The 15,580-nt window shown below is 45.1% G+C and overlaps 1 protein-coding gene across 2 annotated transcripts; it reads right to left on the bottom strand.

Annotated features, from left to right (window-relative positions):
• Positions 1-2,359: 2,359 nt before the first annotated feature.
• Positions 2,360-15,580, bottom strand: sc5d (sterol-C5-desaturase). Of its 2 annotated transcripts, none has more exons than XM_078199034.1 (6): positions 15,479-15,580; positions 10,438-10,531; positions 10,117-10,334; positions 6,176-6,308; positions 4,376-4,476; positions 2,360-3,482 (listed from the first exon to the last, which is right to left on the bottom strand). In XM_078199034.1, the coding sequence occupies exons 3-6, from the start codon at positions 10,324-10,326 to the stop codon at positions 3,033-3,035; spliced, it is 894 nt and encodes a 297-aa protein (XP_078055160.1). In that variant the 5' UTR covers positions 10,327-10,334; positions 10,438-10,531; positions 15,479-15,580; the 3' UTR covers positions 2,360-3,032. The 2 variants fall into 2 exon arrangements, with proteins under 2 accessions (XP_078055160.1, XP_078055161.1); XM_078199035.1 differs by having other exon boundaries at positions 15,364-15,498.

Genomic DNA, 15,580 nt, shown 5'->3' with positions numbered 1-15,580 from the left:
ACGCAAAGTATTTAGAACAGATTTGGGGCAGCACAGCGGTTAGCACTGATGCCTCCCAGTGCCAGGGACCCAGGTTTGATTCCCAGCTTGGGTCACTGTCTGTGTGGAGTTTGCACGTTCTCCGTGTCTGCGTGGCTTTCCTCCGGGTGCTCCAGTTTCCTTCCAAAGTCCAAAGATGTGCTGGTTAGGTGCATTGGCTATGCTAAATTCTCCCCCTTGATACCCAAAAAGGTTCTGCAATGTGATGACTAGGGGATTTTCACAGTAACTTCATTGCAGTGTTAATGTAAGCCTACTTGTGACTAATAAATAAACTTTATTTTATTCTTTCATGTGATGTGGGTGTCATTTGTTGTCCATCTCTAATCACCCTTGAACTGAATTTCTTGAGCTGTTTCAGAGAGCAGTGAGGTGTCATTGCTGTGGCTCTGGAGTCACATGTAGGCCAGACCGGGTAAGGATGGTAGATTTCCTTCCCTTAAGGACATTAGTGAACCAGATGTGTTTTTATGATGATCAATGATGGCTTCATGGGGCGGGACCAATAAATTCCAGCCATTACTGAGACTAACTTTCAATTTGAGATTTTATTTAAATTTGAATCCAAGTGCTCAGAGCTTTAGCCTGGATCTGCATTACTAAACCATTGATATCACTGCCACTGTCAGAGTTCTCTGGGTAACAGCAATCTAAAGGCACTCCGGTTGACTCTTTTTACACAAACAGCACTGGCCATCATGCATCCAATGCAAGGTCTTTAATTACTTGTGCACAAAGGGAACTCTCCACAGCCAACACAGGATGGTCAGAGCCGTTCTGAGTTAGAGAAACAGCTCAGCAGTTGTATTCAATTACAGCACATCAGGAACAAGAGATTTTTCACATCATTCATTGACAGACATATTTGCCAATTAAATCCTGGCCTTTCGTCCTTTCTTATTTGATTTTTTTAAAATGGACTTCTGCTAATCCTTCATTTGCATAGCATATCCCCATATCTCGCCTTTGGTATTTGTTATGGGAAAAAATCTGGTCTTGTTCATCCTCCAGTGAAGGCTGAAAAAGGAAAATGTTATGGGTGCCTGCACAAAAAAAGCATAGACTAACTCCCTTTGAAGGTTAGGAAGCTGATAGGCATTTTCCACTACTGTACAGAGCATGACATTTTCATTTGAACATTTTAGCTTCCACACAATTTGACTTCTAAACTATGAAACTTCAATCTGAGTATTTTAACTTCCACACCACCACCCTTTCCCCTTGTCAGTAAAGATTCACTAAATTGATTCCTGGTATGTGACCTATTCAATGAATATTGGGTCAATATTCTCTCAAATCCAGTGCAGAAGGAGACCATTTGGCCCATTGAGTCTGCACCAACTCTTCCCCCACTTACCTCCATAACCCCACACACTTACCATGGCCAATCCACCTAACCTACAAATCTTCAGACACTAAGGAGCAATTCAGCATAGCCAATCGACCTAACCAGCACATCTTTGGACTGAGGGGAAACCAGAGCATCTGGAGAAAATTCACGCAGACATGGTGAGAACGTGCAAACTCCACACAGTCACCCAAGGCTGGAATCAAACCCGGATCCCTGGCACTGAGGCATCAGTGCTAACCACTGTGCTCCATTCAAATTTAGAAGAACGAGAAGTAATCTCAAGACATTGGAAGTGGAGTCTCAGGATTGGGGTTGGCCATTGAGGACTGAATGAGAACTTTCTCCAATCAGAGGGTTGTGAATTTTTGGAGTTCTCAACCCCAGAGGGCTGTGATTCTCAGCATAGATTTAAGGTAAGGGGCAGGAGATTTAGAGGGGATTTGAGGAAAACCTTTTTCAACCGGGTGTGGTGGGAATCTTGTTTTTAAAAGAAGAGATTTTTAAAGTTGGGGATTTTAAAAATAGAATAGTTTTTAAATGGATGGATGCAATGTACCATCATCGCTGATCGGATTCTAGTATCTTGACTTGGAAACTTGGCAAAAAATTGACTTAAAAGTACCTGCATAATACTTAGTAAGGTAAAGACTCTGATTTAATTGTGTGGATCAGTTTGCCAGAGATGAGAATACATTCCACCCTGCATGCCCAAGGCAGTTGCGGTGTGTCGAGACTGACCTGTCTGGTTTCACAGATCCAAATCTCCCCACATGGTCTCACTAAAGTGGGACTGTCAAACGAATGACAAATTGAGGCCAGTTTTGTGCTGTGGGCCCACGGGTGCTGGACTATCTCTGCCTCATTTGACACAGCATTCTTACAGCTTTCACCGGATTGGAATCCAGCCCTACAGCATGGTCCAGTCCCCTCCCAGATTACAGATAAAATGATTACAATAACTCAGATTCATTACAGCAGCATGACATTTTACTGTATATACTAACACATGATCAAAGAAACAATATTATACAATATAAAGTAGGCAGCAAACTTTAAACATAACTTTATACACCCAAACCCTAGCAATAGTTCACAATATTTCATTTCATATTTACCAATTGTAGAAACTTATGATTCCCCATCATCGAAAAACAATATGATTTTATTCCAAAACCATAAAGGTTATACAGTGTAGAAACTGTAGGAGTTAAATTGCTGGAAATCAGAATAATCCACATTCTTTAGCAACCAATTTATTCCTGTATTAAAATATCTCACAATTAAAGCAGCCAAGAATCACCTGTACCCTGGATAGTGGCGTGCACGACAAGAAGAAAGCATTTATTTCAGCTGTACGCTGGCCTGAATTCACGGGTCCCCTGTGCTACATACAAGTAGCCATCTGCAGAAATTTTACAAGTAATTCCAATCAGCAAAAAGCTAGTGAAATGGGGAATCGCGTCGCTCGCAAAGCTACAACTAGTCTTTTATTGCTGCACGTTTCCAATTGGTCTTATTTGTAGTGATAAAAATGCGGTAAATCAGAGCGATGCCTGGGTTAGGTATCATTCATTTTGTTCTTGGCAGGATGAGAGAGCGTCACCGGAACAAAGCACGGGTAAAGTCAGGGAACAGGAGCGGCTCACTCCTCCTTGCAGACCTTTCTATCAGCCGCGTGGCCATTGGAGGAAGAGTTGCCACATAGCTTTCCCTCGGCCTTCAGATTCCGCAGGTAATCGTGTGGTCCTTTGCCTTCGAAGGCCGAGGGGCACTTGTAGGAGCCCCCGATTCTGTCCCAGAGTGTGAAGTACTGCCCGTAGTTATAGTCAAAGTACAGGTGGTGGTCGGTGTGATGCGCCGCCCCATTGATGACCTCCTCGAGGACCTTAGGTACTCGGTAGTTTCCGTCGTGAATGGACACAGTCCAGATGTTGACAAAGATGTACAGGCCCAGGTAGACCAGCTTGTGTAGCGGGAAAAGGAAGGGATAGATATGATATGGGATACTCTGTAGGAAACCATCCACGGGATGAAAGGCATGACTTGCAAACGGGGTTGCAATCTTCCAGGTATGGTGAGGCTTATGTAAATGCTGTTGGGAGAAGTTACAAAGATCTTCATGTTAGTGATCACATGAAACTAAAAGGCATGCAGTTTGTAGGATATATCTTCCACTTATTGTTTAGCCAATCCCATCCATCTTCCAGCATCTAAATCAGGGTTAGCTGCAATGATGAAAATCCAAACTTTTCTTTTTAAACCTATGATGTGGAAATAAAGTTAACAGGTTCTTGACACAAACCCCTTCAGGCAGTGTAGAACCTGCAAAGGGAAATTGGATAAATACGTGAACAGGAAAGAGGAAAGAGCAGGGAAGTGGGACTGATTGGGTGATCTTTCAAAGAGCTAGAACAGCACAATGGGACGAATGGTCTTCTGTGCTTTTTAAAAAATTAATTCGTGGGACATGGGCGTCACTGGCTGGCCAGCATTTATTGCCCATCCCTAGTTGCCCTTGGAGCGCAGTTGAGAGTCAACCACATTGCTGTTGTTCTAGAGTCACATGTAGGCCAGACCAGTTACGGACGGCAGATTTCCTTCTCTAAAGGACATTAGTGAACTAGATGGGTTTTTCCGACAATCGGCAATGGTTCCATGGTCATCAGTAGATTCTTAATTCCAGATTTTTTTTTGTTAAATCGAATTCAAATTCCACCATCTGCCGTGGCGGGATTCAAACCTGGGTCCCCAGAACATTAGCCGAGTTTCTAGATTAATAGTCTAGCGATAATACCACTCGGCTATCGTTTTCCCTTTGAAATAAAAGATGACTATGTCCAAGTACCTCCCTTTGATCAATACAACATTGAAATCTTTATCTCATTGTGACCATTAAATCTGACCCTTATTTTCAAATCTCCTCTAGTTAGTTATGTGCTGCCTCGTGGATCCAAAACCTGCCATCCAACATTGAGCATACCTCACCTTATAGAAGAGCTTGTGGTGAAGAAACCGGTGGATCCAGTAGATACACATGTCGGTGAAGAAGAGGAAGGAGATCATACTGAGGACCACTCCAAACCAACCTGATCAAAACAGCAAGGCCAGGGTTAGGGTGGGAGACTCCGGATATAAATCACACACATTATCCAGGTCTCCTTACAAACACAGCGAACAAATATCACAGGCAAAAGTTGGGGGGGGGGGGGGTGGGAACAACTCCCTCCATATCATAGAATCCCTAAAGGGCAGAACGAGGCCATTTGGTCCATCAAGTTTGCACCGACTCTTACCCCGGGTTTACCCCTTAACCCCACGCATTTACCCCGCTAATCCCCCTAACCTATATATCTTGCGACACTAAGGACAAATTTAGCACAGCCAAATCAATTTAACCTGCACATTTCTGGCATGCACGAGACAGAACGAGTGTTACTGGAGCGTAGAAGGCTGAGGTCTATAAAATAATGAGGGGCATAGATAAGGTAGATAGGCAATATCTTTTCCCAAAGGTAGGGGAGTCTAAAACTAGAGGGCATGGGTTTAAGGTGAGAGGAGAGAGATACAAAAGGGCCCAGAGGGGCAATTTTTTCACAGAGGATGGTGAGTGTCTGGAACAAGCTGCCAGCGGTAGTAGTAGAGGCGGGTACAATTTTGTCTTTTAAAAAGCATTTAGATGGTTACATGGGTATAGAGGGACATGGGCTAAATACGGGCAATTGGGACTAGCTTAGGGGTTTAAAAAAAAAAAGGGCGGCATGGACAAGTTGGGCTGAAGGGCCTGTTTCCATGCTGGAAACCACTATGACTCTACGATTCTACAAATTCCAGCATAGACCTCCGGTTCTTCCCCGAAGCCATTTTAATGTTGTTTTGCCCTTTAGTGATCAACGTACATTCTAAACTCAGGTAGGTGTTCCATAAAGAGTAATAGCTTACATTTATATTGCACCTTTAAAATAGCAAAACACTCCAAGACCTTTCACAGGAGTGCTATCAGCCAGAATTTGATTCCGAGCCACATTAGGACAAATGACCCAAGGTTCAGAGAAAGAGGTAGTTTTTAAGAAGTGTCTTAAAGCAGGGAAGAGATGCAGGTGGAAAGCTTGGGGGAGGGAATCCCAGAGTTCAGGGCCTGGAGAGCTGATACCAAATGTAGACTCCACTATGCAGTAGACTAGGGTAAGCAACACAGAAAAATGGGGATTGAAACTTGCTTCATTCAACTGAGATTTTTCCAGAAAAACCAAGTTTGATTGGTTCTCAATTCACCCAACAGCTTCCAGGTTTCGAGAAGATGCCTGACCCCAACTCGTTACCCACAGCAGCATTTCAGTCATGTAAGATTAAATGAAACATCAATCAACTTCACTTCCCAGTGTCAAATTCCCATCCAATTCCTATTTCCCTGCATTGATTTTTGTGTTAAAGCTTTGGGGCGGCACGGTAGCACAGTGGTTAGCACTGCTGCTTCACAGCTCCAGGGACCTGGGTTCGATTCCCGGCTTGGGTCACTGTCTGTGTGGAGTTTGCACATTCTCCTCGTGTCTGCGTGGGTTTCCTCCGGGTGCTCCGGTTTCCTCCCACAGTCCAAAGATGTGCGGGTTAGGTTGATTGGCCAGATTAAAAATTGCCCCTTAGAGTCCTGAGATGCGCAGGTTCGAGGGATTAGCGGGTAAATATGTGGGGGTAGGGCCTGGGTGGGATTGTGGTCTGTGCAGACTCGATGGGCCAAATGGCCTCCTTCTGCACTGTAGGGTTTCTATGATTTCTATGATAGCTTACCATAATGGGAATCATCGATATTGTCATATAATTTACTGTACCCTCGGACCTCCGCAAAGAACAACGCCACCGTTGGAATGCTCATCCAAGGCATCGACTTCAGAGCGTATTGTATCTCCCGCTGGACTTGATTCTGGGAGGAGGAAAAGATTGGTTTTAAAAATATGCACAGAAACTACTTGAATTACCTTAGCTTCCAAAAATACGGAGCTACGTGCACAATTCAAACTTCTGACAAAAGGTGTCAAATGGACTCGAAACATTAACTCTTTTCTCTTCCTACAGGTTCAGCGTGGACCTCCGGCTCTTCCAGACCTGCTGGATTTTTCCAGCATTTTCTGTTTTTGTTTCAGATTCCAGCATCCGTGGTTTTTTGCTTTTATTGCACAACTCAAATGTTTTGTTTTTAAAATCATAGCACTGAAATGACTCATTCAACCCATCAAGTTGGTGCCATTTCCTTTCTCAAGCATCACCTAGATGCATCATAATTTTCTGCCCACACCTCATATCCCTGTAGCATTTTACTCTCCTTCAGCAAATATCCAATTCCCTTTAAAAGAATCTCAAACAACGATTTGCGGCAGAGAACTTGCACAACGATACTGGAACTAGATAAAACGCCACTTAGGCCACAACTTGAGTACTGTGTGCAGTTCTAGTCACCTCATTACAGACAGGGTGTAATTGCATCAGAGAGGATACAGGGGAGATTTTGGAGAATGTTGCCAGGACTGGAAAATTGCAGCAATGAGGAAAGATCAGATTGGCTGGGCTTGTCCTCCTTGGAATAGAGGCAGCTGAGGGAGATCTGATTGAGATGTACAAATTTGGCATGTCCGCTACGACTCTCACCAACTTTTACAGATGCACCATAGAAAGCATTCTTTCTGGTTGTATCACAGCTTGGTATGGCTCCTGCTCTGCCCAAGACCGCAAGAAACTACAAAAGGTCGTGAATGTAGCCCTCCCATCCATTGACTGTCTACACATCCCGCTGTCTTGGAAAAGCAGTCAGCATAATTAAGGACCCCACGCACCCCAGACATTCTCTCTTCCACCTTCTTCCGTCGGGAAAAAGATACAAAGTCTGAGGTCACATACCAACCGACTCAAGAACAGCTTCTTTCCTGCTGCCATTAGACTTTTGAATGGACCTACCTCGCGCTAAGCTGATCTTTCTCTACACCCTAGCATTGACTGTAACACTACATTCTGCACTCTCTCCTTTCCTTCCCTATGAACGGTATGCTTTGTCTGTATAGAACGCAAGAAACAATACTTTTCACTGTATGCTAAGACATATGACAATAATAAATCAAATCAAAATTGTGAGGGACCTGGATACAGTGGATGGGAAGGGCCTATCCACATTAGCAGAGAGCTTGGTGACTAGGGGACATAGCTTTAAAGCGATTGGTAGAAAGATTAGAAGAGGGGAGAGGAGGAACAATCTGATCACAAGGTTGTGGGGATCTGGAACACGATGGGCCATGTGGCCTCTTTCTGTGCCGTGAACTTTCTATGAATCTCACCTTCCTCTGTGAATCAATCTTTTTTAACCTCCCATTCAATTCCTGTTGGGGTTGCCCTAAATTTCTGTCCTTAATCAGCAGGATATTACTATTTCACACTATTTACTTTGAAGATCACTTGTTAACCTCCCAGCTCCATAAAACAAAGCCTTAACTCCCCAGTCTCTGTACAACCTGAAACCTCATTAATAGCAAGGCACAATACATAGTAAGGCGGTGGATCTAATCAATAAAGTGAGACACAAAGAACAGGATTTTACCATTTCAAATGGTAAACACAAAACACAGTCCCACACATTGAAAACTATCGTGCAAGCAAGGAGAGGAAGTGAGGAGGGAGAGGTTGGGGTGACAGGCTGCTAAATCTACACCTCAAATCAGTAAGATATTTCATTCTAACTGATTCCTGTAGGCAAGATGTTCATGATGTGGAGATGCCGGCATTGGACTGGGGTAAACACAGTAAGAAGTCTCACAACACCAGGTTAAAGTCCAACAGGTTTATTTGGTAGCACAAGCCACTAGCTTTCGGAGCGCTGCTCCTTCATCAGGTGAGTGGGAGTTCTGGTCACAAACAGGGCATATGAAGACACAAACTCAATTTACAAAATAATGTTCGGAATGCGAGCCTTTACAGGTAATCGAGTCTTAAAGGTACAGACAATGTGAGGGGAGAGAGGATTAAGCGCAGGTTAAAGAGATGTGTATTGTCTCCAGCCAGGACAGTTAGTGAGATTTTGCAAGCCCAGGCAAAATTAATTTATCCTGGGCAGGCCCAGGATGAATGAACACCACTCGACAATCACCAGGCAAGACTGTTCTCTTCCTGTTGGGGAACACTTCAGCGGTCACAGGCATTCGGCCTCTGATCTTTGGGTAAGCGTTCTCCAAGGCGGCCTTCACGACACACGACAATGCAGAATCGCTGAGCAGAGACTGATAGCCAAGTTCCGCACACATGAGGATGGCCTCAACCGGGATCTTGGGTTCATGTCACACTATCTGTAACCCCCACGACTTGCCTGGGCTTACAAAATCTCACTAACTGTCTCGGCTGGAGACAATACACATCTCTTTAACCTGTGCTTAACCCTCTCTCCACTCACATTGTCTGTATCTTTAAGACTTGATTATCTATAAAGACTCGCATTCCAACCATTATTTTGTAAATTGAGTTTGTGTCTTTATATGCCCTGTTTGTGACCAGAACTCCCACTCACCTATTGAAAGGGCAGCGCTCCGAAAGCTTGTGGCTTGTGCTACCAAATAAACCTGTTGGACTTCAACCTGGTGTTGTGAGACTTCTTATGGCAAGATGTTCCACAGAGGAAGGGTATAAGGTATAGACTACAGAGAGGCAAAAACAGTGACTTCGTTACAGGAAAATACTAGCCCCAATGAAAGTGCTATCAAAATGATTTAGGAACCTATACTCAATCTATTTTTCCTTTTTTTTGGTCTCAAGAATTCTTACTCCATTTCCTCTATATGGAAGATGCACAGTGGACAATATTATCACTGTTGTCGGATCCTCATAATCAAGGGTGATGTCCATCAGTCTTGGCAAGTCTTCAGATGACTCAGGAGCCTAATTCTGGACCCACAAGTTCTTCCGCAGTGGGGATGGGACATGTTGTGTGGGGGGGTGGAATTCGCATCCCCGGGCTGGCTTCCCTCTCTTTCCCCTGTCGCCAACATTCTGCCTCATGTCGAGTTGCTGAGCCTCGAAGAAGCTTGACCGGGTGAAGCAATGCCGTGGAGTCTACGGTCTTCTCACTCCAGTAGTGGTGTTACTATCTCCCCGAGAGCAGCCTCGAGTGTTTCCTTATATCTCTTGCTTTGGCCATCCTGAGAGCATTGACCTATGGAGAGCTGGGAGAAGAGAACACCAAGAGAACGCAATGGCCCATCCATTGGACTTGGTTTCACAGAAGCAGGACTTTGATGCTGGTAGATCCAGCTTCATGGAGGACGCTAGCGTTGGTCGGGTGGTTCTCCCATTTGATTCCCAGGATTCAACGCAAGGAGGGTGGTCAATATAATGGCCTTATTGACTTCCAAAGATCCCAGTTGTCAAAGATACGTTGGTGCAGATGGAAGAAGGCAGGGCTGGCACAGTTGACTTTGTGCTGGACTTCCACACTCTACTGAGTAACCAACAAAGCAATAGGTCGACTCAGGAGTGATACTGAAGACTCCTCCCGTCTCTACCCTTTTTAAACTGATCGTGCTATGATCTGGATTTATAATTAAAGAAAGATTTGCGGTGCTTTGGGGAGAGAGCAGGAGGAGTGGGACTAATTGGCTAATTCTTCCAGGCAGCCAATACAGGCTCCTTCTGTTAGGAATAATCTAGAGAGCGAGAAACTCACAGAGGGATACAAAGTTCAGGGGTACAGCACCTACCGGTAAATACTGTGGGTGTTCCTTCAGTGTGTGGTCAAAAATCAAATAATAGCTAAACATTCCAAAGAGGAGGTAGATAGCAGCAGCTCCCAGATTTGTTACAACCAGAAGGCTGATTATCTGACGGAGGGCACCATCCTCTGACCAGGAGTTGGGGTACACGTATGGTGTGAAAAAGTAGTAGTCTGTGTAATGCAGCACGATATCCATGGCATAAACTGTGAACCAAAAGAAGAGAATTTGTAAGTTCATCACCTAATAAATCGATTCACTGTGATTATTTTTCAGGTCTCCATTCATTGTGACTCTAACCGTACTGACCTGTGCTGTGTGCTGATTAACATACAAACATTCAGAGAGATTCCTCTGGTCAATATTTGAACAGTGTTTTCTGCCCATTCACTTTTGCAGCTCCCTTAAAACAAACAGAAAATAATTTCAGAACAATCTATTAAGTGATTGATCACGAGTATTTGCCCTGCCTCGTTTCAAAGCCAGGGAAAGAGCGGAGATCCATCAGCAATAATGCGCAAAAATGGTAAAACAAATACTCAGGATCACAAGACCATAAGATATAGGAACAGAGTTAGGCCATTCAGCCCATTGAGTCTGCTCTGCTATTCAATCATGGCTGAGATGTTTCTCAACTCTATTCATTTGCCTTTTCCCTATAATCTTTGGTCCCCTTACCAATCAAGAATCTATCTATCTCTGTCTTAAATACACTCAATGACCTCCACAGCTTTCTGTGGCAATGAATTCCACAGATTCATCACCCTCTGGCTGAAGAAATTTCTCCTCATCTTGGTTCTAAAGGGCCGTCCCTTTACTCTGAGGCTGTGCACTCTCTAGTCTCTCCTACTAATGATGTGGAGATGCCGGCGTTGGACTGGAGTAATCTCACAACACCAGGTCAAAGTCCAACAGGTTTATTTGGTAGCACGAGCTTTCGGAGCACTGCCCCTTCATCAGGTGAGTGCAAGATTTCTTTCACAAACAGGGCATATATAGACATAGTTTATATATAACGGAGGAGCAGCAAGCGCTCCGAAAGCTAGTGGCTTTTGCTACCAAATAAACCTGTTGGACTTTAACCTGGTGTTGTGAGACTTCTTACTACCCATAGTCAGAACCATAAACAGGTGAACAATGTCCATTCTGACAGTTGGAGGTTGTCTGTACCTATGTTAATACTCCCAGTAACTTGGTTGAAGTTTAATACTCCAGGTCTATAGCTAATATTGTTCTCGATGCTGCAATGTCCCTTTCAGAAGTACCGCCTGTGACCTTCCCTACAATTCAGGGTCATCCTGATAAAAGGAGCCCTCTGGGTTTAGTGTAGAAGATCCCATGGTGCTATGTCAAAGAAGTGCAGGGGACTTAGCTCTGGCATCTTAGGCCAATATTTATCCCTCAGTCAGCATCTCAAAAAGACAAATTATCTGGTCATATTCACATCACTGTCTGTGGGAGTTTGCCGTGTGCAAATTGGCTGTTGTGTTTACAACAGAGACCACACTTCAAAAAGTACACCATTGACCATAAAGCACTTTGAGATGGTCGGTGGTCATGAAAGGGGCTACAGAAATGCAAGTCGATTTTTTTCTATTTGGAATCTAATAAAATTCAAATTCATTAACCCAGTTACGGGGGCTCCTTTGATAGAATAGAATCATAGAATCCTTCCAGCGCAGAAGGAGGCCATTCGGCCGATTGAGCCCCCACCGACAACAACCCCACCCAGGCCCCACGACAACAACCCAACCCAGGCCCCACCCCTGCAACCCCACGCACCCACCAGACTAGTCCCCCTGATGCTAAGGGGCAATTCAGCATGCCAATCAACCTAACCCTTTGGATAGTGGGAGGAAACCGAAGCACCCGGAGGAAACCCACGCAGACACGGGGAGAATGTGTTAACTTCACACAGACAGTCACCCAAGGCTGGAATTGAACCCGGATCCCCGGCGCTGTGAGGCAGCAGTGATAACCGGGGAAACAGCTGTCAGTACAGAGAAGACTGTCAACTGTGCATTGGCAATATACAGGCACAAAATATGATCAACACATGTACTATAGAATCAATCTAGTAACTGGGGTACGATATTAACTGCTTCATTGACTTACACAGTACAAATATAATGCACTTCACATAACGATTAAACATTATTAAAAAGCTCCTTGCACCTGTCAATAACATAGCTGGGATTTTATGTGAGAAGCAAGCCGGAAAGCCAAAAATTGTTCATTCAGGTTCACAGGGGTACAGGAGGGTATGGCTCAGAGACAGATAACTATTATTTACAATAACACCTTTCACAGAGGATATCACAAAGCATTTCACATGCAAATAATTTGCCACGTGTTGCTTTTGTTTAAAAAAACAAATAGCAGTCAATTTGTGCATAGCAAGATCCCACAAACAGCACTGAGACTGCTGCAGCAATGCCAAATGAGGGATAAATACTAACCAGGGCAGCAAGAAGAATGCAGAAGTGCAAGCAGTCAAATAATCACCCATGAGGGAATAGTACAGCACAGAAGGCGGCCATTCAGCCCATCAAGTCAAAGCCAGCTATTTCACAGAACAATCGACTTAGCCTCCCTCTCTTCTCCAAATGTTAGCAATTTTTCCCTGGTGCCCTGCATAAATGGTATGCTAATCAGGTCACTACAGCACAGGAACCCACTATGTTTTGCCAAACAGGACACCAAATTAAGCTAATCCCTTCTGCCTGCCCTCTATTCCTTGCACATGGTTAGCATTGCTGCCTCACAGCGCCAGGGACCTGGGTTTGATTCCCGGCTTGGGTCACTGTCTGTCGGAGTCTGCACGTTCTCCCCGTGTCTGCATGGGTTTCCTCCGGGTGCTCCGGTTTTTTCTCACAGTCCAAAAGAAGTGCTGGTTAGGTGCATTGACCATGCTAAATTCTCCCTCAGTGTACCCAAACAGGAACCGGAGTGTGGCGACTAGGAGATTTTGCAGTGTTAATGTAAGCTTACTTATGACACTAATAAATAAACTTAAAAGACCATAAAGATGTAGGAGCAGAATTAGGCCACTCGGCCCATCGAGTCTGCTCCGCCATTCAATCATGGCTGATATTTTTCTCATCCCCATTCTCCTGCCTTTCCCCCATAACCCCGATCCCCTTATTAATCAAGAACCTATCTATCTCTGTCTTAAAGACACTCAATGACTTGGCCTCAACAGCCTTCTACGGCAAAGAGTTCCACAGATTCACCACTCTCTGGCTGAAGAAATTCCTCCTCATCTCTGTTTTAAAGGATCATCCCTTTAGTCTGAGATTTGCCCTCTGGTTCTAGTTTTTCCTACTAGTGGAAACATCCTCTCCACGTCCACTCTATCCAGGCCTCGCAGTATCCTGTAATCCAGTATCAATAAGATCCCCCCTCATCCTTCTAAACTCCAACGAGTACAGATCCAGAGTCCTCAACTGTTCCTCATACGACAAGCTCTTCATTCTAGGGATCATTCTTGTGAACCTTCTCTGGACCCTTTCCAAGGCCAGCACATCCTTCCTTAGATACGGCACCCAAAACTGCTCACAATGCTCCAAATGGGGTCTGACCAGAGTCTTAAACAGCCTCAGAAGTACATCCCTGCTCTTGTATTCTAGCCCTCTTGACATGAATGCTAACATTGCATTTGCTTTCCTAACTGCCAACTGAACCTGCACATTAACCTTAAGAGAACCTTGAACAAGGACTCCCAAGTCCCTTTGTGCTTCTGATTTCCTAAGTATTTCCCCATTTAGAAAATAGTCTATGCCTCCATTCCTCCTTCCAAAGTGCATAACCTCACACTTTTCCACATTGTATTCCATCTGCCACTTATTCAAGTGCTTATCTAACAGTCCCTATCATATCTGCCTCCACCACCCCTGGCAGCACATTCCAGACACCTACCGCCCTCTGTACCCCCCCCTCACTTTGACTCTCACCACACACAGCAACTCTTTTCCTCCTCCAAGTATTTACCCAAGTTATAGAAACAGCTCCCACCACCCCTGTCAGGCAGATTCCAGACTGGGGATCGTTGCAACCCAGCTGCCTGGGGTTTGATCAGAAAAGCAGTCAGCATAATTAAGGACCCTACGCACCCCGGACATTCTCTCTTCCACCTTCTTCCGTCAGGAAAAAGATACAAGAGTCTGAGATCATGTACCAACCGATTCAAGAACAGCTTCTTCCCTACTGCTATCAGGCTTTTGAATGGACCTACCATATATTAAGTTGATCTTTCTCTACACCCAAGCTATGACTGCAACACTATATTCTGCACCCTCTGCTTTTCTTCTCCCCTACGTACTCCGTGATCGGTATGCTTTGTATCGAGCGCAAGAAACAATACTTTTCACTGTATACCAATACATAGAAACCAGAAGCAGGGGTAGACCATTCGGCCCCTCAAGCCTGCTCCGCCATTTATTTTGATCATCAAATTCAACATCCTGATCCCCTCCCCCTCCCCTCCCCCTCCCCTTGATCCCTTTAGCCCCAAGAGCTATATCTAATTTCTTCTTGAAATCACTCAACCTTTAGGCCTCAACTACTTTCTGTGGTCACGAATTCCACAGATTCACACCGCCCTTTGGGTGAAGAAATTTCTCCTCACTTCAGTTCTGAAAGATGAGGGGTCACACAACACCAGGTTATAATCAAACCGGTTTATTTGAAATCACAAGCTTTCCGAGCGCTGCTCCTTCTTCTTCCCTCTGTTCCTTGGAGCAGCACTGTTCCAAAAGCTTGTGATTTCAAATAAATCTGTTGGACTATAACCTGGTGTGACCTCTCTCATCTTGTACACCCCAGTCCAACACTGGCATCTCCCAGTAACTCACAGATCACAGAAACCCTACAGTGCAGAAAGAGGCCATTCGGCCCATCGAGTCTGCCCTACCCCCATATCCCTACATATTTACCCGCTAATCCCTCTAACCTACACATCTCAGGACACGAAGGGGCAATTTTAGCACGGCCAATCCACCTAATCCACGCATCTTTGGGACTGTGGGAGGGAAACTGGAGCACCCCCCCCCCCCCCCCGGAGGAAACCCACGCAGACACGGGGAGAAGGTGCAGACTCCACGCAGGCAGTGACCCGAAGCCAGGAATCGAACCCCGGGAGGGTCCCTGGCACTGCGAGGCAGCAGCGGTGCTAACCCGCTGTGTGTCACCCCAGTCCCAACACCGGCATCTCCACATCAGTTCTAAACGATTTACCTCCTTATCCTCAAAATATCTGACAATAATAAATCAAATCAGGTGCCGCACTCCGGCTCCCCCCTCCCCTCAGTCATCAGGTACCAAGCGACAGGACCGTCCTCCTCTCCCCTACCTCAGCCGAGGCTCCGCACCAATTTGAACAGCCGGCTTTTTCCGACGCGCGCCGCAGCCTCGCGGCCATCCCCCTCCGGCGTTGCTAAGGAACCGGCCAGCC

Source organism: Mustelus asterias, chromosome 27, assembly GCF_964213995.1.
Source record: "Mustelus asterias chromosome 27, sMusAst1.hap1.1, whole genome shotgun sequence".
In the NCBI taxonomy this organism is placed as follows: domain Eukaryota; kingdom Metazoa; phylum Chordata; class Chondrichthyes; order Carcharhiniformes; family Triakidae; genus Mustelus; species Mustelus asterias.
Note: the sequence above shows the minus strand (reverse complement) of the source record. Positions and strands in the feature narration are given on the sequence as shown.